The sequence below is a fragment of the Lissotriton helveticus genome, chromosome 1_1, assembly GCF_964261635.1.
Source record: "Lissotriton helveticus chromosome 1_1, aLisHel1.1, whole genome shotgun sequence".
NCBI lineage: Eukaryota > Metazoa > Chordata > Amphibia > Caudata > Salamandridae > Lissotriton > Lissotriton helveticus.
The window spans coordinates 1,841,070,543-1,841,093,981 of NC_136057.1; the positions used below are offsets into that span (position 1 = coordinate 1,841,070,543).

The 23,439-nt window shown below is 46.4% G+C and overlaps 1 protein-coding gene across 6 annotated transcripts in view; it reads left to right on the plus strand.

The window, feature by feature from the left end:
- The window catches only part of SLC44A3 (solute carrier family 44 member 3), an 879,170-nt gene that overhangs the window by 800,390 nt on the left and 55,341 nt on the right, over positions 1 to 23,439 (plus strand). For all 6 annotated transcript variants that reach the window (XM_078641256.1, XM_078641253.1, XM_078641270.1 and 3 more), the window contains one exon: positions 8,482 to 8,647. In XM_078641256.1, the coding sequence (XP_078497382.1) occupies positions 8,482 to 8,647 (166 nt within the window). The remainder of the gene's footprint in view (positions 1 to 8,481; positions 8,648 to 23,439) is intronic.

Consider the following 23,439-nt stretch of genomic DNA (forward strand, 5'->3'; position numbering starts at 1 on the left):
TTCTGGCTGTGGGAGCGTTATACAGAACTAATAATTGAAGGAAGACCGGCCCTAGGCCCATCCTAGGTAACACCTATCTCATGAATGGCCATTCAACGGAGTTGAATACCTTCTCCATGTCAAGAAATACTGCTACCACCTGTGTCTCTGGTCAGGTGTGGTGTAGAGCACCAAACACTGTGTGTAAGTTATAGGTCAGGTTTCTGCCAGGCACAAACCCAGCTTGTTCAGGTGCAATCAGGATCGTGATTGAAGGGACCAACCGGTTAGCCAGGATCTTTGCAAATATTTTCGTATCTACATTGAGTAGAGAGAGCGGGCGGTAAGAAGCGCATTCTTCCGGGGGCTTACCCGGTTTTACGATAGCAACAATAATTGCACCACTCATCGTGGGCGGCATAGATTCCGATACACACATATCATCAAAAAGCGTAGTCAACTGCGGCACAAGTAAATCCAGGAACGTCCCTATAAAAGACAACCTTGAGGCCATTAACTCCGGGCGCACTACCCGCTTTCATGTTCGAAAAAGCCAAGAGGATTTCCTCTCTCTCAATGGGTCTCATCAGAAACTCACGATTCGTGTTCGTGAGCCATGGTAGCTTTATATGTGTGAGGTAATCCAAAATGTCTTCCTCCCTACCCCCACTACGGGCAGCGTATAGCTCCGAGTAGTATTGACAAAACCTGCCCGCAACATCCGCCTCTTCAGTTAGTGTCCCCCTCCGCTAATCTAATCTCTGCCACCAAAGTTTTGTCCCACCGCTGCTTGAGTAGCTGGGCTAAAACCACCCCCGGCCTCTCACTCTCTCCGTACGCCCGTGCTGTGGCATATTTACCAAGGTGTTTTATTTCAGCATCAGCCACCTCATGGTATTCCTCCAGCAAGACTTTGATCTCCTGCGCAACTGCATCATCTGCACTAGCCTGTTGGCGTTTTTCTACGGTCACCAGCTTCTGTTATAAGTCAGTGAGTCTTTTGCGGATCACCCTGAGAACGCCAGAATGCTTGGTCATAGTGACACCGCGGATGTAAACTTTAAATGCCTCCCAGACTACCTGAAAGCTATCTACCGACCCCACGTTGGTCTCAAAAAATGTTTCAATTGCTTCAGCCATTTCTCCTTTAAAAACCGCATCACGCAAGGAGTAAGGGGGAAACCTCCAGGTGAAGGGAGGGATAGCGTTTCTGGGGGTGTCTAACTAGCAGTAGCAGGGAGTGATCCGAAAGTGTATGGGGAAGTACCTTACATGCACGCACTCTCTCATTTAACTACCTGGCAGCCAGCCAATAGTCAATTCGGGTGTGTAGGTCATGATAGGCTGAGTAGTGTGTAAAGCCCCCTTTGCCCAGGTGTCTCTGGCGCCACACATCACACAAGTCAAACCTCACCATAGCGCCTTCCACCGCTCTAGCTGCCGCCATGATGTGTCTCTCCAGCACCCCCGATCTGTCCAGGCACAAGTTCCTGACTAAATTGAGATCTCCACCCAGAGCAGTTGCCCCTCTCCACGCAAGCCTACCTTGTCTGACAGCGCAGCATAAAAATCAGGGTTATCAAAATTTGGGCCGTAAATATTAACTATGAGAGGGTCCATACCCTTTCCTCTACACCTGGTAATAACAAATCTACCTTCCCTGTCCGTGTCTAATGGTACAAGTGCTGGGGCGGACTTGGGATTCACCCTGTAAAGTACCCCACGTGCGTGAGTGGTGAATCCTGCTGCATGCATGTTACCATGGAAACCTCTACTACACAGCATAGGACTGTTGAGAGGGAGATGCGTCTCCTGCAGCAGAGCAATACCTATTTTGTGTCTCGTCAAGTAAGTCAGGACTTTACGGAGTTTCCTGTGGTCGTTCAGTCCTCTAATGTTCCAAGTAAGTGCTTGGAGTGTCAGTACTCATGTCCCTGCAGGCCCTGCTGGTTTCTGTCACAGGGTGTGTCTTGCCTGTTTCGCCTGACTGATGTATGGAACAGATAGGGTATGTGCTTACCGTGTGCAATCATGAATAGAACAAGAAGAATGCTTAACTTTCCGAGTCTCATGCCCCACCCACGCCAGGCCATCCCCAACTTGGCCTCGACGATGTTTCCCCACAAACACCCACTGGGTCTTCAATATGGTCAGGATTTCAGAACTGCATAACATTGACTAAGTATCCCCTCCCTTCCCCCCAAAAAAGAGTACCCAAGATGTGCAATTCACTTGCGGGCAGACGTTGCTCGCCAGGTGGGGCAATGCGTCCCAACTGATCGCTACTCTTACCCCTCCCGCCAACCGGCTGCAGTAGTGCATCTGCTATATAAAACTAATCTACCATCTACATCATATAACCTGATTAGACAGAGGTAACATGCACAGTACTCCCACCCAAGTCTATCCATATTTCAATTAACCCCTCTATCTTGGCCCATCATGCAGTATAAACAATCCTGTTGAATTCAGTCCTTTAAACCCTTGCCACCAAGGGCACTTATGTGACAGTACTGTTACTGCTAGACACCCCCTTAGTCGCAACGCTCTTAACTGAAAATCATGTGGTTAAGAGATCAGTCCTGCTTGCATAGTTACCCTCCAACAGCTCCCTCCAAGGAACTGGGCTCTGGACTGTTCCGTGCTCCTTGGCCTACTCCTTCAGGACCTTCTGCAATGCCTTTGGGTCAGTGAAGATACGTGAGTGGCCCTGCCGATTCACACGCAGTCGGGCCAGATATAGTATAGCGTAGTCTATGTGTTGGTCCCTTCATACTGTAATGATTGTTTGTCCCTGGCAGCTGATAATGTCGAGTCTCTGTCCCGATAGTTCAGTAGGCTCGTGATTATCAGTCGTGGGGGGGAACCAGGAATAGGAATAGGGCAAAGGCCCAGGGACCGGTGAGCTCTTTCCACCACAAACATGGGGGAAAAGGTTTCACAGCCTAGGAGGGTGACCAGCAGTTTCTCAATGAATTTTTCCATGTTGCCAGTCTGAGTCGATTCCGGAAGGCCCGTGATCCTCAAGGTATTGCGACGATAACGCGCTTCCAAGTCCTCTGCCTTGTCTTGCAACACCTGCAGCACTCTCCCCATCTGCTTGTGGTCAGTGTCCATTGTTGTTTGCGCCTCCTCCATCTGCGTTGTCTGCATGTTCATCCAGTCTCTCAGACATTCTGTCCATCCGGTACGATAGTGAGTCTATTTTTGTACCCAAAACTGATAGGCTACCCTGCAAGCCTTTTTCCATCGCTGCCAGCATGGTGAGGCAGCGTGTTCAGTTCATAGCCACGACCAGCCCGTATATATCCACCGAACACCGAGGCAGTTCGCTTACAGCGAGCTTACCACTGGTGGGCCCTTCCTATATTACCAGCCACTGCCTCCGATCAATGCGTTGACCCACACAGGCCCATGGTGCCTTCCATGCGCTGTCTCGTCTTACAACCAAGGGCCAGCAGCGAGTTCCCCCGCCACTACTGCCAAACTACACTCCCGGGTTCCACAGGCTCCCAGTCTAGCCAATTTGAGTGATCGTGTCGAGGATCAACCCGGGATTCCAGTTTGTGTTCACAGCTTGCTTGTGAAACATGCGTCACCGCCCGATGCCTTTTCCAAAGATAAATATGTCTTCATGCGCTACGTGTATTAATCAGCTCGCAGTGGGGCAGCAACAGGGGTGCGGGACCATTTCCTCACCTGGGCAAATCAATGGAGGGCTCTCCCTATGCTGGTAGCTCCAGGTAGGGCCTTGCGCTGCTCCTATAGCGCAACCCCTTGTTCAAAATGGCGGCGTATGTTAGAAGAGAAGTGCTCAAGCCCTCTTCAGGCCCCAGCCGGGATCAAAGCACTGGCAGGTATCCCTCACTTGCCCAGGCCTCCAAAGTCCCTAGACCAGCAGCTGCCCACAGCATGTCAGGCGTCACAGCGCATCTCCGGCAGGCCTCAGCGCTCATAGTAAAAATGGCCAGGGTTCCAGCCACTCTAACACCGCTGCCCAAGCACTACAGGGTACTCACTGCGCCTTAGGCTGCCGTACTGCACAGGATTCAGTGTTCGCGCACCTCAGGGGGTCTCGCCGCCAGCATTAAGGTACCCCTCGATGTCCTTCAGCGTGGGGTTGCCGTTGAGACAGCTCTGAGCTCGGACGTCGCAGCTGGGCCCCTTGGCAGCGCGCTTTTAGTTCTGGCGAGATTTCAGCACCCCAGGACCTGTCCAATGCAGTCTCCTCCAGCGGCCCCAGGCTCGCTTCAGTCGCCCCCCGTCTCAGTGCCTGGTCTCCGCCACCACATTCATATCAGGAGCTATTGGAGGCAACGCGGCTGCAGTGTCGCGGTCCGCCCCTCCTCTCCTTCACTGCAGCCCGGGGCTCAAGGCCGTTTGCAGGGCCGTAGCAGGTCACTTCCGTTTACCCTGCTGAGCTTGAGAGTACGGGAGCCAGAGGCAGCTCGTTTTACTCTCGATCCTCTCCATACAAGCTACGTTAAACAACCGGTTTGTAGCCTGGCACAGGCCCAGGATAGAATTTTTGTAGGATAGTGTGTTCACTCAAGCGGCCATCTTCGCGGCTCGCAAGCTCCACCCATACCTGTCATCTCTTAACACCGTTTCTACATCTTGGCTTATGCCTAGTCTCACCAAGACAATGTATAAAGCAACGGGGTAACCCAGTGTCCCTCAGAACCTGGGCCTATGCAATATAAACAACAATTGGTTCTGTTGGGTCAAACAATTACTATGTAGTATTAAACATTTGAGTACACGTAACCATTGAGCACATACAAAAGAATAAAATAAAATGTTACTCATGAAAAAGGTAATATTTTACTCTGTATTTTCAATTTGTTCAGGAAAAGGTCAAGAATTACCGAGACAAACGAGAAAGGCTGTCCGATAATTGAATTAATAAAGCGGCGCATGTGAGAGTGATTAAAGTGACATGGTGAGCGTGATGACAAAGTGACAAAATGGGTGTATTTAAAACACAAAGGTGACAAAATACTGCATAGATATTTACAATAAAACCTTGCGAAACAGCTCGAATTTCAAATTTTGGAAAACAATGATGCTAGCTCAGTAATTGAATTATATGAATTTGCGTGCTAGCTGGCTTGTTGGCGCATGAAGGGACAAAACAATCGTTGACATTTCGACCCTGACAAACAGCATAGGTTAAGGATGTCGAAGACCGGTCTTCTTCAGGACAGGATGGTAGGGTGGACAGCCTGCAGAAGAAATGGTGGGTGAATGTGTGTTCATAACATAAGTGGAAGCATGCCGTTATATGGACTATGTATGATCCACTCACCGAGTCTTCGAACATTGAAGAAAGCAAATGGGCCAAGCCCATGGGGCCTGGGATGGCTTCGTCAAGGATGTGATCCAAATAAAAGTCAAGGGTAGACTGTATCAGGTATCTAAAATGGTGGAGGGGGAATGATGTCAATAGTGTCGGATCCCCTTTTGGTGCACTTGAACAGAGGTGGATTGGCGGATCAAACATACCTGAAACGGAGAGTCTCACCAAGAGTCAACATTGGAGTATGTCAGACGGAACTTGTGATGTCCCAAGAACCCAGCACCACAAAGATCTGAAACCCTCTGCAGCTTTTGTGAAAAGGCACCAAAGTCAGCTGACACTCATCACCCCCGAGGACCTTCACAAAGACACTTTGGGCGAGCACAGAAACACCAGTATGTTTCTTATCTATAGGGAAATGACCACCAAAACCCTAGTGCTGAGCACTCTAAGTAAAATTGTTGTGAATGTCCTTATAAAAGTCTGTGAGAAACGATATGAAACACGGGAGACTCTGCTTGAATGCAAAAACCACTGTATCATAGGAGTCAGTTTGGTATGTTTAGAAGTTTGGCCTAAACATGTGTCAGTAACAAAAAGAAAATTACAATGTTTCCAAATATCCATTGCAAGACCTCTGTGCAATGTGTAGAGAAAGAGCACACACTAATGAGCCTGCCTTTAAATGAAGAGGTACCTGTGCTTGAAGGGGAGATACCACCTTAAGATTCAAGGCAGAAGGAGGAGGATTTGGTCCTAATTCCCAGTGCAGTTATCTGCCCATTGGGTTTGACACTCACCACAGACTGGACCTGCATCACATCTTACAGCTTTTTGAGGTGTATTTAGGCAGCTTTGCATGATTCAGTAATAGCATGACATGTCAGACTGGCACAGACGTGCTTGCCTATAGTGCAGACCAGATACGCTCCTAGCAATATGGCAACCAGTGTCTGCCAAGAGCATTGAAAAGCAACAGTAACAAGTGCTAGTGCACTTGAAACATGCAAAAGACTTCTAATGAGCTGACAGCTTCAACAAGAAAGTTACTACACAAAGGTTACATGCAAACTGCAGAAACAAACACACACGAATATAGCCAGGTAAAGGCAGAGAGCACCTGACCTGGAAAATGGCTAAATGTATAAAGGTGGTTGCTAGGTAGCCCAACAATCCTTGTGAGGCAGACCAGTAAAATCCCTTAAGCTAAAGGCTTGCTTGGATGGCATAAAGGCTCTGTTCATAAGTAATGTCCACTCTTTTGCACTGTAGTGGCTTGTCAATCCTATTGGCAAGCTGCTACATGTACTTCAGAAGCTCACCAGTGCTTTCTGGTGGTTGACTTCATAAATTTTAACTGGATTACCAGCACTCTCCTTAGTTTATTGGCTCCCTCTCCATGTTTGGTGTTGCGCCAACACTTCCTGTTAGCTGACATTCTCTGCTTCTCTTCTGACAGTCTTCTGTCCCCTGGTGGATGATGTCATCATTCGTATTGAAGCACACGGAGGTCCCACATGGAGCATTTCATCATCACCATAATAACTTAGGTCTCAGGCCAACATAAAAGAGAGGGTATTCTGTTATTTTCAGTATCCTTTAAAGACAAAATGCATCAGACACACACCCCACCAGGTGCAGGTTTCCATATAGCTTCAACCATCAATGGCCATCACCAGTAAGATGTGCGGAACTTCAGCACTCTCGCTTCACTGGATCATCTTTCACTTATTCAGACATACCATGAGAATAATTCACAAAGAACACAAGGCACAGCATTTACATTATATGCAATCATCATTTTCTTAGCCATATTTTTGCAACCAAATCTATTGCAGAACCCTTGTAAACCGGGGAGAAGTGGCTGCCTTGATACTCCTCAACCTCTCAGTGACCTTCGACACTGTGTCCCACCACACCCTGATCAAGAGGCTTCATCAGATCAGAATCTAAGAGGATGCTCTCAAATGGATCGGATCCTTCCTCACCAGAAGAACACAGAGCATCCGCCTTCCACCATTCACTTCGGCGCCCAAGAACTTAATCTGCGGCATCCTCCAAGGTTCGTCCCTCAGCCCTACTCTGTTCAAAGCCTACATAACCCCCTGGCCAACATCGTCCGAAACAATGGACTGAACATTATCACCTATGCAGAGGACGCCCAGCTCGTCCTCTCTCTATCCAAAGACCCATCCACCACAAGTGGCAACTTCCACCTGTCCATGACCAGCGTTTCCGACTGGATGCAAAAAACCTGCCTCGAGCTCAACACTGACAAGACTTAAGTACTGATCTTCGGGAACAACACCTCCCCGTGGAACGACTCCTGGTGGCCAGCTGAAGTGGGACTTCGGCATCATCTTGAACAGCAAACTCACAATTAAGAACCAGATGAATGCAGTCTCCTCCGCCTGCTTTTTCATTGCGCATGCTCCAAAACATCTTCAAGTGACTCTGTCTCCATCAGACGCACCGTCACTCAAGCCTTCATCACCAGCTGCTTGGATTACGGCAATGCACGCTTCCCAGGAATCACTACACACCTCCTGAAGAGACTGCAGACCATTCAGAACTCAGCAGCCAGTCTCATCCTCAACACCTCCAGATAGACCCACATAATCCCTCACCTGAAGAAACTCCATTTGCTCCCCTTCACAAGAGATGTCAATTCAAGATTCTTACTCGCACCTACAAAGCCCTGTACAACTAAAGACCAGCATACATCAACCACCGCCTGAGCTTTCACCAACCCTCCAGACTCCTGCCATCCACCTCCCTCTACCTTGCCCACGCCCCCTGCATCCACCAAAGCAAGAGTGGAGGACCCCCGTCTCCTACCTCGTCGCCGAGTCATGGATATGCCTCCCTCACCATATCTCGGGATGTCACCCTCTCTCCAGGAGTTCAGAAAGGGAATGAAGACCTGATATTCAACTGATGCCCCCAAGCAGCTTGGATCTCAGCGCCTGGATACCCTCGCAGGTGATTAGTCGGACTTTTAGAAATCTTGTTTGATTGATTGCTATTGATATGAATTTCATCTTCCTCTTTTTCTCGCAAGCACTGTTCTCATTTGGACTAACATAAAATACATGTAGGTGATTAGTGATGTTTACAGTATGCAAAATGAATCTCAAGTTTTTTGCTGCTCTTTCAGTGGTATTTTCAAAGGTATAATTTTAACTAAATCCATTTCCCTGCAGGTACTGCTCAGGTTGTTTCGAAAGGACAGGTGGAATACCGAACTCTTGCTGGCATTCGATATATGTGGTGGTATCATTTAGTTGGACTGGTGTGGACTAGCGAGTTTATTCTTGCATGCCAGCAAATGGTTATTGCACGAACAGTGGTCACACTGTACTTCAACAGGTAGGTACACCCAAGGGTGCTTCCCTTTGCTGTTGTCACAGTAAATCAGTCTTGATATGTATCATGTATAATGTCCCAAAAAAATCCCTAGAAATCCAAAAACCTTGAATATCTTTTGTGGGGGAGATTATTTTTAATTGTATAAACCGGAGAAAAGTGTAGGTGAAGATTAGATATTGTCCTGGTTGTGTGCAGCTCAAGAAAGTTCCTTTGCCGTTACACTTGCGTCAAGGTTAACTGCATAGATGCATTTACTATAGCATACTTTTTTCTGTCCTATGTTCTTTAAAATGTTCAACTTATTTTGGAAAATTGCCACTGATTTGTGATGCCTGCTCAATCCCTAATAAATGACAAAATGGAGTGGGAGGTGGATGTCATATATGCAGTCAAGATTCATTTGCTGGTTAGTCTGGCTTTAGACAAAAACACCACAGCAGCCCGACCCCCCCCTACTCACCCCCCCCCCCCCCCCCGATTCCTCTTCAGTGAAATAGTAAACCTGTTAACCTAAGCAACAAAGTAGCTGATGAAAAAGCTCAGTCTGTAAGATGCATTGTGTTAAGAACCATTATGAAATTTACAGATCCAAGTTTTGAATTATGGCAGCGCTGAAAACTCCTTAATTTCAGTTTAATTAATGGTGAAATCGTATTGTCCTGATGAACTTGTATAATTCTAATGAAGCTGCTTGCGTCTCTGAGTGTGAATTGGAAGTTTGTGAGCCTGCTGAACTGCTCTCCTAGTTTCCACAAGTTTGGTAAATGGCTGAGGGCAAAGTTCGTTCTCAACCCTGCAGAAATAAAAGTAGTGTTTTTTTGTTTTTACAAACCCGGTTTAGCTGTACCTGCCTAATTGTCTTCAGAATCGGCGGGTTGCGGTGCACGGGCGCAGCACACAATGGAAGAGAAACACATTCTTGTTTGCACTGGGGGGGACCCCTCTCACTCGGAGGATTGCAAAAAGAAGCATGCAGTCCCTGTGGACATCTGCTTTCACTGTAAAGTCTGTCAAAGTTTTGTGGGATAAATCGGTAGTCCCTAAGAAGCAAGAGAACATTTTAGGGTTACTTATCCTTTTTTCCTTGAAATCAAAGGATTATGGGTCACAAACTTGAATTTCCTTCATTCACTCTACCTCTGTGCCTATTTGTCACCTCCAGGGAAAAATCCAGCCTCTGGACAAAGCAGACAAGAATTCTAATAAAATATGTGTACAAAGGCTGATTTGTGTTTTGCACTGTTGGACAAGGTTATGCGCGCTATTATTAAAATAAAAAATGAGTGCCCTCTATATGCGTTGTTTGTGGCTATTTCCCCTCTAGCAGCGAGGACTCTTTTCACCACAGTTAGACCAGACAATACTTTCTGTATGGATTGCAAGTATACAAGAAGATTTTGAGGATTGACATAATGTTCCTTATAATCTCTTTTTGAATAATACAATTCTCCAAAACTCAAATTTAATTGTAGTGCTACTTCATTGCAGATGTCACCAAATAATTCTGGACAGTGTTATGTAATAGTTCAATAAATACATGTTTTTATGTGCTATAAAAGAGCAAGCAACCAATTCATGTCTTCACCGAATAGCAGAGAAAGCAGTACCATGAATTTCAATCCATGGCAGTCACCATTTTTTGTGTCCCACAGACATCAACGTCAGGTGCAGCAAATATATTTACGTTATATTAATAGTCACGTTTTATTAGAAAACCTGACTGTCATAGACTGATTTCTTTTAAGCATGGCTTTTTTGCAGGCAACTTGCCCGAGGTGTCTATGTCAGCGTGGCAGAGGAGTATTCCAAATAATTACTGATAATTATTTTCAACGATTCGATTTTCATACCCCCAACTTCCCTAGAACCTAACAGCCTAAAAAACCTACCACTTGGGTTTAAGACTGCAGTGTGTCATTTATGGCTAGGGCATTAATTCTGCTTCCTACAATTGCTTGTGTAGGGCCCAATCCATATAATTCAAATTGTAAGCTAGCCAGCAACCATGTGAAGCATGTATTTATATATTTTATTAAATCTGTATAGAACTCTCATACAAGGCCCTTTGACATAGACACGCCAAGTAAAAAATATGTGTAGAACTTTCATACAAGGCGCTTTGACATAGACACGCCAAGTACAATGTCCAACTAGCTATTGCAAAATCAGTCGTGTACATCAACACAGTAGATTCAGCTCTGGAGAGGAGTTAATGAGGAAAAGCAGGACTGGGCTAATTCTAAGTTGTTTGGAATAGCCTCTTTACAGTATCTTGTAAATAGTATTACCCTGGGGAGACTAGTTTACAGGGTGTGGTAAATGCATCATATTTTGAGTTTTCATCTTAGAACTGAGGCATAACAAGCAGAATGTGTGTTCCCATTTATGTCAACATGTGTTAATCTGCCTAAATCTGTCACTGGGAGAAAACAGCCAGAAAACAACTCGGAATTGTCTTCCCTTCTCAAATTTTTATATCCACAGGGATCGTAATTTAGCCCTAAAGTTGTCATATGGATCATAGCCATTTCTGAAACAAAGAATGGGTGAAAGACAAGTACCCGCTGGAGCAATGGCCATGATTTTAAGATCTATCAACCTACAAAAGTGGTAGTCGAACTTGAGGGAGTGCAGCACCAAGACAAACAAGCACTGGCGTTGCCAATAGGTTTCGCATTTGGAAAGTTGGAGCTATTGGTTTTTGTAAATGACATTTTATATTTATATATCGTTATTGGCATTATCAATAACAATATATAAATATAAAATGTCATTTACAAAACCAATAGCTCCAACTTTCCAAATGTGAAACCTATTGGCAACGCCAGTGCTTGTTTTTTAGGTTTTGACTGGCCATGCGCTTTGCGCATGTGCCAAAAAAACCTCTTGAGTTGTGTGTGTGGGTCGGGATACGCCCCCTCCTCCGATTGGCTAGCTCCATAAATGGAGGCTAGCCATTGGACGAGGGGCCTGTCCGTCAATGCCGGACCAGATTCGGGGGCGTTCCCGAGATTCTTTGGCTTTTGCCGACGTCACGCGACGTCAGCCAAAAGCCGGGAACGCCCCCGAATCTGTCCCGGCATTGAGCCGGCACCCGCCTTCCGATGCAGCATTTTCATTGTTACTATAAGCTTGTTTATTTTATACGTTTTAGCGTTGTGGACATTAAAAAGGACTGAAATGATGTACATATATGTGAATATCCGTTTTAGAGTTAGGTCCTTTGCTGGATGTGTTTTATTTCATGGGAGTAAAGTATACCGAATTCACGCTGGTTTCTCTTTATTTTAATGAGGCGAAAACAGACTAATTTGTGCGGTGATAAATGTCCCAGCGGCGAGCATGCTACTTTTTTTTATTTAATGACAGCCTCATTAGATGAAGTTATTTATTTAGAGCTTCCCATGTGTTACCTATTATAGGGCACCGACCCCCACTGTGAAACCACTAACTTTCCACTTTCCGACCAGAAAAGTGCACCCGGGATCACAGCATCGCCTAATTGTGCACTTCCCGCGGCAGCGAAAGGCCACGAGGCAGCAATATTGTGCTACTGAACACTGCCTGACCCGCTGGGCATTGACAAACATTGCATGCGTATTAACACGAGGAATAAAAAGGTCTGCTTACTACAGAACAAAGGGAATATTTCAAGTAGATAAACTTCCAAATAAGGTAGGAATCGTAAGCTGATAGTTAAAAAAAATGTTTATGCTGTCGCACTTTGAAACTTCCTGCTCACCTTTTAATAAAATTTCGTAACGAACATCAGGCAAACAAAGGAACCGAGAGTGGATTTTAAGGCGTGCAGATTCAGAGTCAGAGTGCAGATTCAGAGTCAGAGTGCAGATTCAGAGTCAGAGTGCAGATTCAGAGTGCAGAGTGCGAGTGCAGAGTGCAGAGTGCAGAGTGCAGACTGATAGTGCAGACTGATAGTGCAGACTGATTGTGCAGACTGATAGTGCAGACTGATAGTGCAGACTGATAGTGCAGACTGATAGTGCAGATTGAGAGTGCAGATTCAGAGTGCAGATTGAGAGTGCAGATTCAGAGTGCAGAGTGGAGATTCAGAGTGCAGATTCAGAGTGCAGAGTGGAGATTCAGAGTGCAGATTCAGAGTGCAGAGTGGAGATTCAGAGTGCAGATTCAGAGTGCAGAGTGGAGATTCAGAGTGCAGATTCAGAGTGCAGAGTGCAGATTAAGAGTGCAGATTCAGAGTGCAGAGTGGAGATTCAGAGTGCAGATTCAGAGTGCAGAGTGGAGATTCAGAGTGCAGATTCAGAGTGCAGAGTGGAGATTCAGAGTGCAAAGTGCAGATTCAGAGTGCAGATTCAGAGTGCAGATTCAAGATTCAGAGTGCAGATTCAAGATTCAGAGTGCAGAGTGCAGATTCAGAGTGCAGAGTGCAGATTCAGAGTGCAGAGTGCAGATTCAGAGTGCAGAGTGCAGATTCAGAGTGCAGAGTGCAGATTCAGAGTGCAGATTCAGCCCTGTGTGTGGTGAGGAGGGCCCCTCAGTGTTTCACATGCTTCTACGGAGGTTTAGGGACCTTGTTGCTTCACTGCTGATTGGGCTCTGAGACGACCATCCTGCCTAGTTACCTGTTGTGAATGGGTATAAACAATAAACGTCCGATTATGGTGCCGGTTGGACCTATCCCCCCCTCAAGAACACAAAGAACCTACTGACATTTTCTACCTGAAATAGACCATCTAATTTGGAAAGACCACCCTGTGTCCTTCCTGATTTTATTTTCACCCAGTCACTAATCTCAAACTTATACTCCTTTCTCTCCATGCTCACATTTGTCCCCTTGCCTCCTACACCATTTCAACCTTTCAGCCATGCATGGACCAATTTAGTACCAGGTAAGCATCACACATCTATTGAAATGGGGGTCGCAGTGTGTAGGGCTTGCAGTGTGTGGGGGGGGTCGCAGTGTGTGGGGGGACTCTGTGTGGGTGTGTGTGGAGGGCTCCGTGTGGGTGTGTGTGTGGGGGGGCTTTGTGTGGCTGTGTGTGTGGGGGGCTCTGTGTGGGTGTGTGTGTGGGGGGCTCTGTGTGTGTGTGGGGGGGCTCTGTGTGTGTGTGGGGGGCTCTCTGTGGGTGTTTGTGTGTGTCATTTGCGAGAGATAAAGCTAGTTGCATTGTAAATGACAATGCCATTTATTTATGTTTTAAAAAAACACATAAATAAAAATAATGTCAAGAGCAATGCCAATAGCTCTAACTTTAACAAAGGCAAAACCATTGCATTGTAAATGCTTGTTTTCTTTAAGCACAGTACTTTTCTCAGACAACGCAGGGGAACGCCTTTAGGCGAACCCTAAAAATTAAATGTTGTTCTGTAATGTAACTGGTGCTCATGTAAAGCGCTCCAGTACCTTGGGGTCGAGTTCGCCCTATATAAAACCGCAAAACAAAAAAAACTAAAAATTGTTTCCCTTATCTGGTCCTCCCTTAAACTTCCTCTTCCTTTAAGGCTGCTAGTCTCGTATTCTTATTGGACAGCGCTACTAATTCTCAGGTGAGGCCCGTTGCATTATTTGCATTTTGTCTGTCCCAGGATTGCTTAGTTAAAAGATTTCGTTTTATTGTTGGCACATTGCATCTTGCTGTTTGCACAGCCATGACATGAGTATGGAATGCTTCCTACTGCTGAAGGCGCGCTTACCTGCATTCGCTCCTGTTGGGTGCGAAAAAGTGTGGATGTGGAGAACTGTACCTGCAGGAATGGGAAACATCTTGCGGTTTGTGGAGCTGGAACTCTACGGAAACGTGCTCCCAAATCTCGAGGGATTCCATATCCTCGCATTGAAGAGCTTTGCTGAGGACGCTCTTTCCCCTCTTGGATGACTGAAATCAGATTGAAAATTATGTAGGTATAAACCTTGGTATCGTGTAATAAAAGGTAATCCTGTGATTGAGGTACCCCGGTGAGCTCAAATGACAGAAAATATTCGAGTGTAATTTGTGCCTCAAAGACTGCTTTTCTGCGCCTCAATGAAAAAAATCACCAGCTGTTTCGCTCTGTGCTCCGCCTGAACATCTGAAACGGTTTAGAGCCGGCGCAGTCAAAGTTTCCAGTATATTGTAAACATTCCTTTAACTCTAGTGAGCACGCTGACATATAACCCTTGCGCTAGGGGGCACAATGTAAAGTGTGAATAGAGGACACAACATTTATTTCATGACCTCAGTAAACGGAAAAAAAAATGGCAAGCTCGAGGGACAGACAACACGGCATTTTAGGACAAGTAAAGCACTCCAATTACGTTGGTCGAGTTTTAAAACTGCAAAAAGAACTGTCAACAAAGCGAGATTCTGTCATCAAGAAACAGCACCCTGCAACACAAATTCCAATTATTTGCAAATGTGTTTAGACATAATTTAAGCATAGCGCTTTTTTTAAAATATGCGATGCTGTGGAATATTCTAACAAGGCAGAGCCAGGGAAGTAGAGAGCCAGGGCGAGCCGGGCCGTGAACAGTGATGTAATTAGGGGGGAGGAGGGACGGTACCGGAGAAAAAAAAAACGGCAAGCTTGAGGGACAGGCAACACGGCATTTTAGGACAAGTAAAGCACTCCAATTACGTTGGTCGAGTTTGTGCTTAATAAAACTGCAAAAAGAACTGTCAACAAAGCGAGATTCTGTCATCAAGAAACAGCACCCTGCAACACAAATTCCAATTATTTGCAAATGTGTTTTTAGTCATTTTTTGAAAATATGCGATGCTGTGGAGGGGGAGGGAGTTAAAGCAGGGCAGGACTGTCGAGTCATGGCCTGCGGCCGTGAAACGTGAAGTGATTAATTAGGGGAGGAGAACTTTGCAGAGGCCGGCCGAGCGGGGGAAGTTGTGGGAGGGAAGCTGATGCCTTTGATGTGGGGAGGGAGATGCGCGTGCTTGTGTGGTCACGTGGTGACAGACTCACATGCACTGTGAAGAAACGCCAGTGAAGAAACGCCAGTGGTTTCACGAGTCGGATCAAGCCCTTGAATTTTCTGCTATTACATTCGCAAGCGAATGATAATAGGCGAAACCTAAAAAGACGATTGAGGAGCGAATATTCCATATGTTCTGGTGCAGGATCAGTGACTGACCAAGAAAGAAAACAGACCCTGGCTAATGCAGGCTTTTGTAATCGGTGCACTGTTAATGGAACTGGAAGCAATTAAAAAAAACAAGCATTTGCAATGCAATAGGTCTCGCATTTGCGAGAGTTTGAGCTATTGGCATTGTAAATGATAATGCCTTTTATTTATGCGTTTGAAAACCTGCAAGCTGTGCCTCAACAAGCACTTTGTACTTGTAGTCCTTGCTTATGAGAAGCAAGGCTGGTAGTCTCCTTTACTGCAAGCCTTGCTTCTGGTAAGCAAGGACTAAATGTACAAAGTGCGTGTTTATGCACCACTTGTAGGTTTTCAAAACAAATCAATAAAAGGCATTGTCATTTACAATGCCAATAGCTCCAACTCTCGCAAATGCGAGACCTATTGCATTGCAAATGCTTGTTTTTAGGTCTCGGCTAGCCGCGCGAAGCGCGTCTCCGCCGAGCCCCTATTGTTGGCATGTGAGCTTCCCAGGAGACAATCCTGGCCGCGCGCATCGCCTTGGAGGCGATTTCAAACGAGCCCGCGCACGTGAACGAGCGCTGCGGCCAGGCGCTGTCTCCTAGGAAGCTCAAAACACCACACACACGCATGCACATACACACACAGACACACACGCCGTCGCACACATCATACACACACACACGAGTGCACCGAGCCCCCCCCCCCCTCTTTTCAACTTACCAGTTCAATGTAGAGGGACTCCGCTCTCCTTCTGGCGTCCCGAGACGCTTTCACTCCGCCTGCCTTCTTTTCCGGTGCAGACGCAGCCCCGCCCCCGTCACAGGCGACTTTGCCTGACTTCCGGACACATCGCGGAAGGAGTTTGTATAACTGTGTGTGGAGTAGCTGGGTGTTGGAGGCCCATCCCTAGTTTATCGCTTACAAGTAACCGGTGCTCAAAATGTATTCGTTTGTGGACCGTCATCATGGTCGCTTCTGGCCCGTTAAACTTCCTTTAGCACGATGCAGAATTTCCCCAAGATTGGTAGATTAGGGGTTTAAAAGAATGCGCCGAGAAGTCGCTGGCTGCTCACGTGTCCTAACTTCACGCGTATCATTTAGTAGTTGTTTATGACCCAAACTGCAGGTTAGTTAAAAAAAAAAGTTCAAAAGATTAGAAAATCTGCTTTAACTTTTGACACCAACGTGTTTTTAGCTTTGGGCTTTATTGACAAACTTCAACTCCCACAATGCAGCGTCTGAGTCCGTAAAACCAACAGCCTGAAAATGAGGGTTGGAATTCTCGTTGAATGCACCCCCTTCGCCCCCCGAGATAATCTGTTTAGTATGTGTCCCGAAACGGCTAATGTATACATATGTACTAATGGAGACGTGTTGCAATAGGCATGCATAGGATAATCCGCTCGTCCTGTCGCTCATGTTTAGAAGAAACGCTCGAAGTGTAGAAACCGTGTGTGGAAGTGTTGAGGCAAAGAGAGCTTTGGGTTCCAGGAGGCGCGGGCGCAGTGTTGGAGTCGTGACTAAACACACAGAGAACAAACGTGCAGCGGCCAGCGGGTGAGCCGTGTTTGAATAAGTATGCACTTTGTGCGTACCTAATGAAAGCGCTGTCACTACGGAGTAGGTCGGTAGGCCTTTTATTCTACGTAGGAGGCAGTGTCTCGTCCTTCGCCTCTAGGCTGGCGCGCCGCGGGACCCGCTCAGGGGGAGGGGCCCAGTGTCGGCCCCCGAGAGGTCACATAAATGCATTTGAGGGCAGTGGTGGGCGAGTACACCTGGAGCCAGACCCCTCCCCTCTCAGCCCGCTGGAGCGGGGGCCCAGAAATCCGCGGACCAGCCCGCCAAGGACCGGCCTCTGCGCGGGTCACCTCGGGGTAAGTATGCACAGGTGCACGGGGGAGGGGAGGGTCAGTGGAGGCCAGCAGGCCAAGTAAACAGGCTTGAGAGCGGGAGCACTTTACTGCCGCCGGCCTTGCAATGCGAGTTACCGCCCTTGTTTACAGGCGAATTGTTACTCTTCAGGGGCAGTATAGGCCTTCATTCAGTATAGCGTGGGCGGCTTGTGTGCATCCAGAGCCTGGCTACTTAAGTGCACCCAGAGCCTGGCTACTTAAGTGCACCATGGAGGTCTCCTTAGCGCATTTCCACGACTCCCAGGCCTTCCGCCTTTCCCTTGCACTGCGACGTTTGCAGCCCTCGAGGCGAGGAAAGCCACTCTCAAGCCATGCCGTTGTTATCTGCTTGGGTTGGAAGCGATCCGATGAGAGGGTCCTGCCCCACTTCCACTTTCCACTCCGGTACTCACGCAAAGGTTACAACTTAACGCTAACTGCGAAGGGACATTAACCGTAAATTCACTGTGGGATGTTTTAACTCAGTCTCAGGACGAGAAAGAAGTGATTTTCATGCATCTATTCAAGGCATAATCTCTACCGTAAATAAAGACCAAAGAAAATGTGGACGGGTAGGTAGATTCAGGTGGGCGGCTGGTGGTGGCAGGGATGGAAGGCAAGCAGAGAAAAGCGTGGGTGGCACGAGTTTTACATCGGGTTGTGGTGGCGCGAGTGGCTTCCAGAAAGCCAGGAAAAGGAGTAGGTAATGAAAGTATAAATGGGGAGAGAAAACAGGCCAGGCCATCGGGGAAGTTTGTAGATATTGAGCATTCAACAGTTAGGGCAGACAGAAAATGGCAGGGTGTGTGCAGAAAAGGTGAGGTAAGGTAGGAGCAGGCAAACGACGGGGGTGTTTTAATGGCGCGTTATGGAAACTGTTGGGGGAAGCACAACGAGAAAGAAACGCGAAGACCGTTTGGAATTAACAAGACAGTTTTTTACCCCCTGGTTAGCTCTATTGAATTGGTGTTGGAACTCACAACGTAACATATGGTGCCCAAATTGTAATTGGTTACGCTACTTGTTTTAGCAGTACCGTTAGACGCCTCAGTATAGCCTGCTCTTCGGTTTGTTTTGACACGAGCGGGGAGTGCTGGCCGTTGTCTTTCGTATGGTAATGAAACGCACACAGACGGAAGTTGGGGGTAAGCTTAAAAACTGTTGGCTCTGCCAAAGAGTGCCTCGATCTTTTGTTCACTGCCGCCCAGTGTTAGTTAGCCAGGCGCGGTAGGAGGGCTTTATGCAAAATCACGCATTCCATTAAATGGCCTGCAGAGAAAGCGCCTAGACTCTAGGCGCTAGAATCTGGGCTAGGGCATAGACACAGAAAATCACATGGTGCACAGACTCAGCAGCGCCCGAGCGACCACACATACGCTGGGTATACTGAAGCACGTGGTATACAAAATCCATTATTAGGTCGCACAAAATTATATAAGCAGAGTTGCAAAGTTGAAATTGAGCCCGGGCGCTTGTAAAGCATCAGAATGCGGGACACTGTCTTTTCTCTAACTTTTGTAATTTATTGTGCACACGGAGATGCCAGTGGCGAGACTTATTGTATTTTATCACACGGCGGAATATTGTTTTGTACCTCGTTATATGGCATTGGAAGCGTGTGTGTGCAGCGCTGACATTCATTTAGTATGGGCTTGTTATTGCTGATGGTTTGCAAAGCATTTTTCATTACAGTTACAAAGGCGTGCTTGGGCGAGAGCGTACATCACACTGTCACTGGCTTTTTGTGGCCGTGTCTCCTTTCCAGGAGACAATCCTGGCCGCGTGCATCGCCTTGGAGGCGATTTCAAACGAGCCCGCGCACGCGAACGCGCTCGCTGCATTCTCTCAGACACACACACATGCGCCCATGCACGCACGCACATACAGCCCCCCCACACACATACACACGTGCACGCACACAGACACACGAGTGCTTTTCTTCAGTAAGCTGCTTAGCCCGCGCACCAATATTCAAAATTCGTTAAGTTTGCTAACATTTAAGTCTGAAAAAAGTCTTTAATGCACCAGTCGGCAGACCCATCTATTTTTTACAAGATGCAAGTAAAGTTGAAGGGGAGAGACTATTAAACCATCTATTTGCTAAACTAAGTTTTCTTTTTAGCTGCCTATCACTTTAAAACACTGTTTGCATATTTGACAAAATATGACTTTGTTAAACGTTGATACTAAGGCATGGCTGGACTCTTCCTAATATACATCGGAGTTTACAGATATATTTTATCAGAATTAGAAGCAACAATTGTTTTTTGTTATTTATTCTGTAGCCCCTGCAGCATGGGTGGGAAACAACTGCTCTCGTTTAGCCGCGAATAGCAAGTCCGAAGCGCTTTATTTTTAAACCCACTGTCTGTGCAACTTTACCTCGATGCTGCTTTGATTGAGAGGAACCATAAAGAGATGTTTGTCAGAGCAGTGAGTAGTGAGTGCAGAGTGGTGAGTGCAGAGTGGTGAGTGCAGAGTGGTGAGTGCAGAGTGGTGAGTGGCTGGCCCTGTTTCTAGCTCAAGCGGCACCGGCACCTGTAGTCTAAAGATAATACCTCTGCCTCAAGTGAAGTACTCTGGTACCCAAGGATGACTAGCAAACAATATTATTCACAACGTTGCTTACTATTCAGCAACATTTGACAGTTTGCAAATCATCTTTATAAAACAATTCAGAGTTTGATAACAAATTAATGCAACACATTGTAATATACAATGCCAATAGCTCAAACTTTAATGCTGCGAGACCTATTGCATTGTAAATGCTTGTTACTAATTGTGACAGGGAGATGTCAGTGAAGACTTAGGACCTGATTACAATTGCATGGTATTTATAGGATAGTAAATCTGCACACGAGATTTACATAACCGCCCGGAAACATCAAGCAAGTACTAAGCAATTGTAAATTGAACCTCATGGAATAAGGAATTAACACCTTGAACCAGATTCACAGGTCGTAAAACCCAAAGGAATTCCCAATTCAAGTTTAACGTATATGCAGATGTTACTAACAGATCATCAACAAAAGTTAAAATATCACAGAAACACAAATTTATGCAAATCAGAACAGCATAATCTCAAAAAGACAGCATGCACACAAGTTACAACTATGGGATGAAGTAAGCCATCACAAGTGCAGGTGATTCTGAAGTCCGTGTAATGCAATTCATTCCAAATAAACATGGTTGTGGTTGTTGATTATTTCTGTATTTTAAAAGTTTACCAGTATTGTTAGAGTGATAAATATGATTTGCGAGGACACACTGGTTACCCTTAAAACTTCCTTTTCCTCTCAGTTCTCCACAGATGTTGATATTCAAACCAAAAAAGACTCTGCGTGTATTCATGAACATCTCACAAAAACTGTATCTATGGAAGGGCTTCTGCTAAGCTGTTTTGTGATTGCAAAAATCAAGGACAGGGAGAAATATGCAACAAGCACCCTTGAAAGAAACCTCTAGACACAAAGTGCACTGATAAACTCTCAAAAGGACACCAAGCCTACTAGCTGTGAGGGAACCATTTCTATGTACGATTGGTGCGTGTCTCTGTTACTGGGTGTGTTTTAGCCAATGACCGTGTAAGTTATATTACACACTTGTGTGAGTGATTGTGCAAGTGTGTGACATACTGTGAGTGCAAGCCTATATTTGTGTGCGCGAGTGGATAGGGAGTTAGGCAAATTCCTATGTGCTTATATGTGTGCATGAGATGGGGTGTGTGTGTGTGTGTGTGTGTGTGTTTTTAGGTGGAGGCGGGACTGTGCTGTGTGTATGTTTGGCCATAGCGCCATGGGCCCACATGAACTATAATGCCTTAAGGCATGCTTGCCCACACAAATGTTCTCCCCCCACACATTCTTTCATTTGATGTTTTGGCTGCTTATCTGCAGACAGATCAGAAACCTGAAGCTATTGGCATCAATGACAGCAGCACCTTAGCATGACAGCTGACTGAGATAATCACATTTCACTGACAAACTTTAATGCTCGAGTAACAAGAGTGAAAAGCAGCCTAGCTCGGAATAAAGCCCACACAGATTTGTCCTGCACTGCTTGCTGCATTCTACCAGCTACAGGATCTGCACAGGGCCATTTCATGCATACAAAGGGCTGGTGTACCGAACAGTCAGCCTTTGCCAGAATAGCACTGTAGGTGGAAAGAAATATGGGACCTCCGTTTCCAGTGAATAAAATGAGGCAGCAGGGAGACCCTTTTGTGTTTAGAGGTCAGTTCCTCACTGATTACGCCAAAGTTATGACTGCCGCTAAACGCAAACTTTTCTGCACCTCTCCCAACTCACCTGAATCACTCCGATTAGCTCCTCACGCTGGTGCCAAGTTATATGCGGGAGTGGGCAACAGTGTGTGGCAGCAGGGGGTGAGAGGGAGTTGGGAGGGCAAGAAAGCAGGCTGGTGAGATATTGATAACAGGGCCTGCAGCAGGTTTAAAAAAAAAAAGAGTGAAAGCACTATAATGCGAGTCACTGGAGCAAGGTGACAGGGATTCTGCTGTCTGAGTGACCTTAATGCAATGAGCTCTTTAAGCCCTGCTGAAGATTGGTACCCTGGGCTTGGACCCAGCTCTTCCATGCCGTAAGCCGGCCCTTTGAGTACTTCATGGAGCACTCTTCCCTTACTCCTCCCACGCCACCATGTCCAATCTATACTTACAAGTAGAACGGGCGTCACAGAAGAGTCAATGAAGGTTATTTATTTGCATATAGCGAAGACTCGCCTCGAAGGTATTGAATCGCTTTACATGAGTACCAGTTACCTTATACAAGGGCACGTTAATTTTTGGTAGGCACTAGGAGATTAGGTGATATGCCCAGCATCAGAGGATGTTATGCCGACACTGAGACACAAACCTAGTTCCCCAGTGGCAAAGTTAGCAGCTCTGGTCGTAATGCCACATCCTCTCAATCATCAAGATTGACGTGCTCAAACAAATCAGAGCCAAGGCTTTGCAAGTGACCTGATTCCATACCTAAAGGCGGTGCCCCATATCCACCCCATGTAATGTAAATGCTGTTGCCCAGTAGGGACAAAGGCACCCTGTCTTGCTGAAACAAAATATTCCACTTAAATGCAACGTCCATATGGCTCACAATCCCAGTACAATGAATCTTGCAAACTCACAACACTGTGTGTTCACTTTATTCTTGCTTTGTTGATGGTGGCCAGCTTCCTCGTCTGCCTCTGCTGAGCAACAGCTGGGTCCACATAACCTCATCCCTTCCCATCCTCCCAGGACCATTTCCAGTTCTTTTTAATCATGTTCAGCAATTTATGGACCTTTAGGTGCAGCAAGTAATTTTTCCTGAAGTGGATTACAATTATTCATGTCAGGTCTTGGCCGGTTTGCCCTCAGTTCCTATAGCATGAGCAGTAGCTGGCCTCACCTTATCCATCTTACACCATATCATAACACTGACACCATGCCACTTTCCAGTCCCAACTCCTAGCAATAGTATTACTTTTTGCATTATCCCCGCCCATTTTACAATGGAATGGACGCATAGCTAACTACAGCTGCTTCTTCATTCACAGAGCTTGCCTGCCAGCCACCTTGGAGGCAGGAGGTAATAACCAGAATGGCTGCTTGCCTCCTTCACAGACCCCCCACCCTACATACCCTACAACCTTTCCAATTTCTAGCTCCCTAGGCTTGTCAGCCTATTTTCTCCCATCCCAACTCTACCACTACCCTAATCATAGAAGAGAGTGTTTTGTATTCCCTTCCCTACCGTCCACCCTCTTACAAAAATGTTCTCAGTGGCAATAACGCCTGGCAAGCTATCGCCCACCTGTCATCTTCA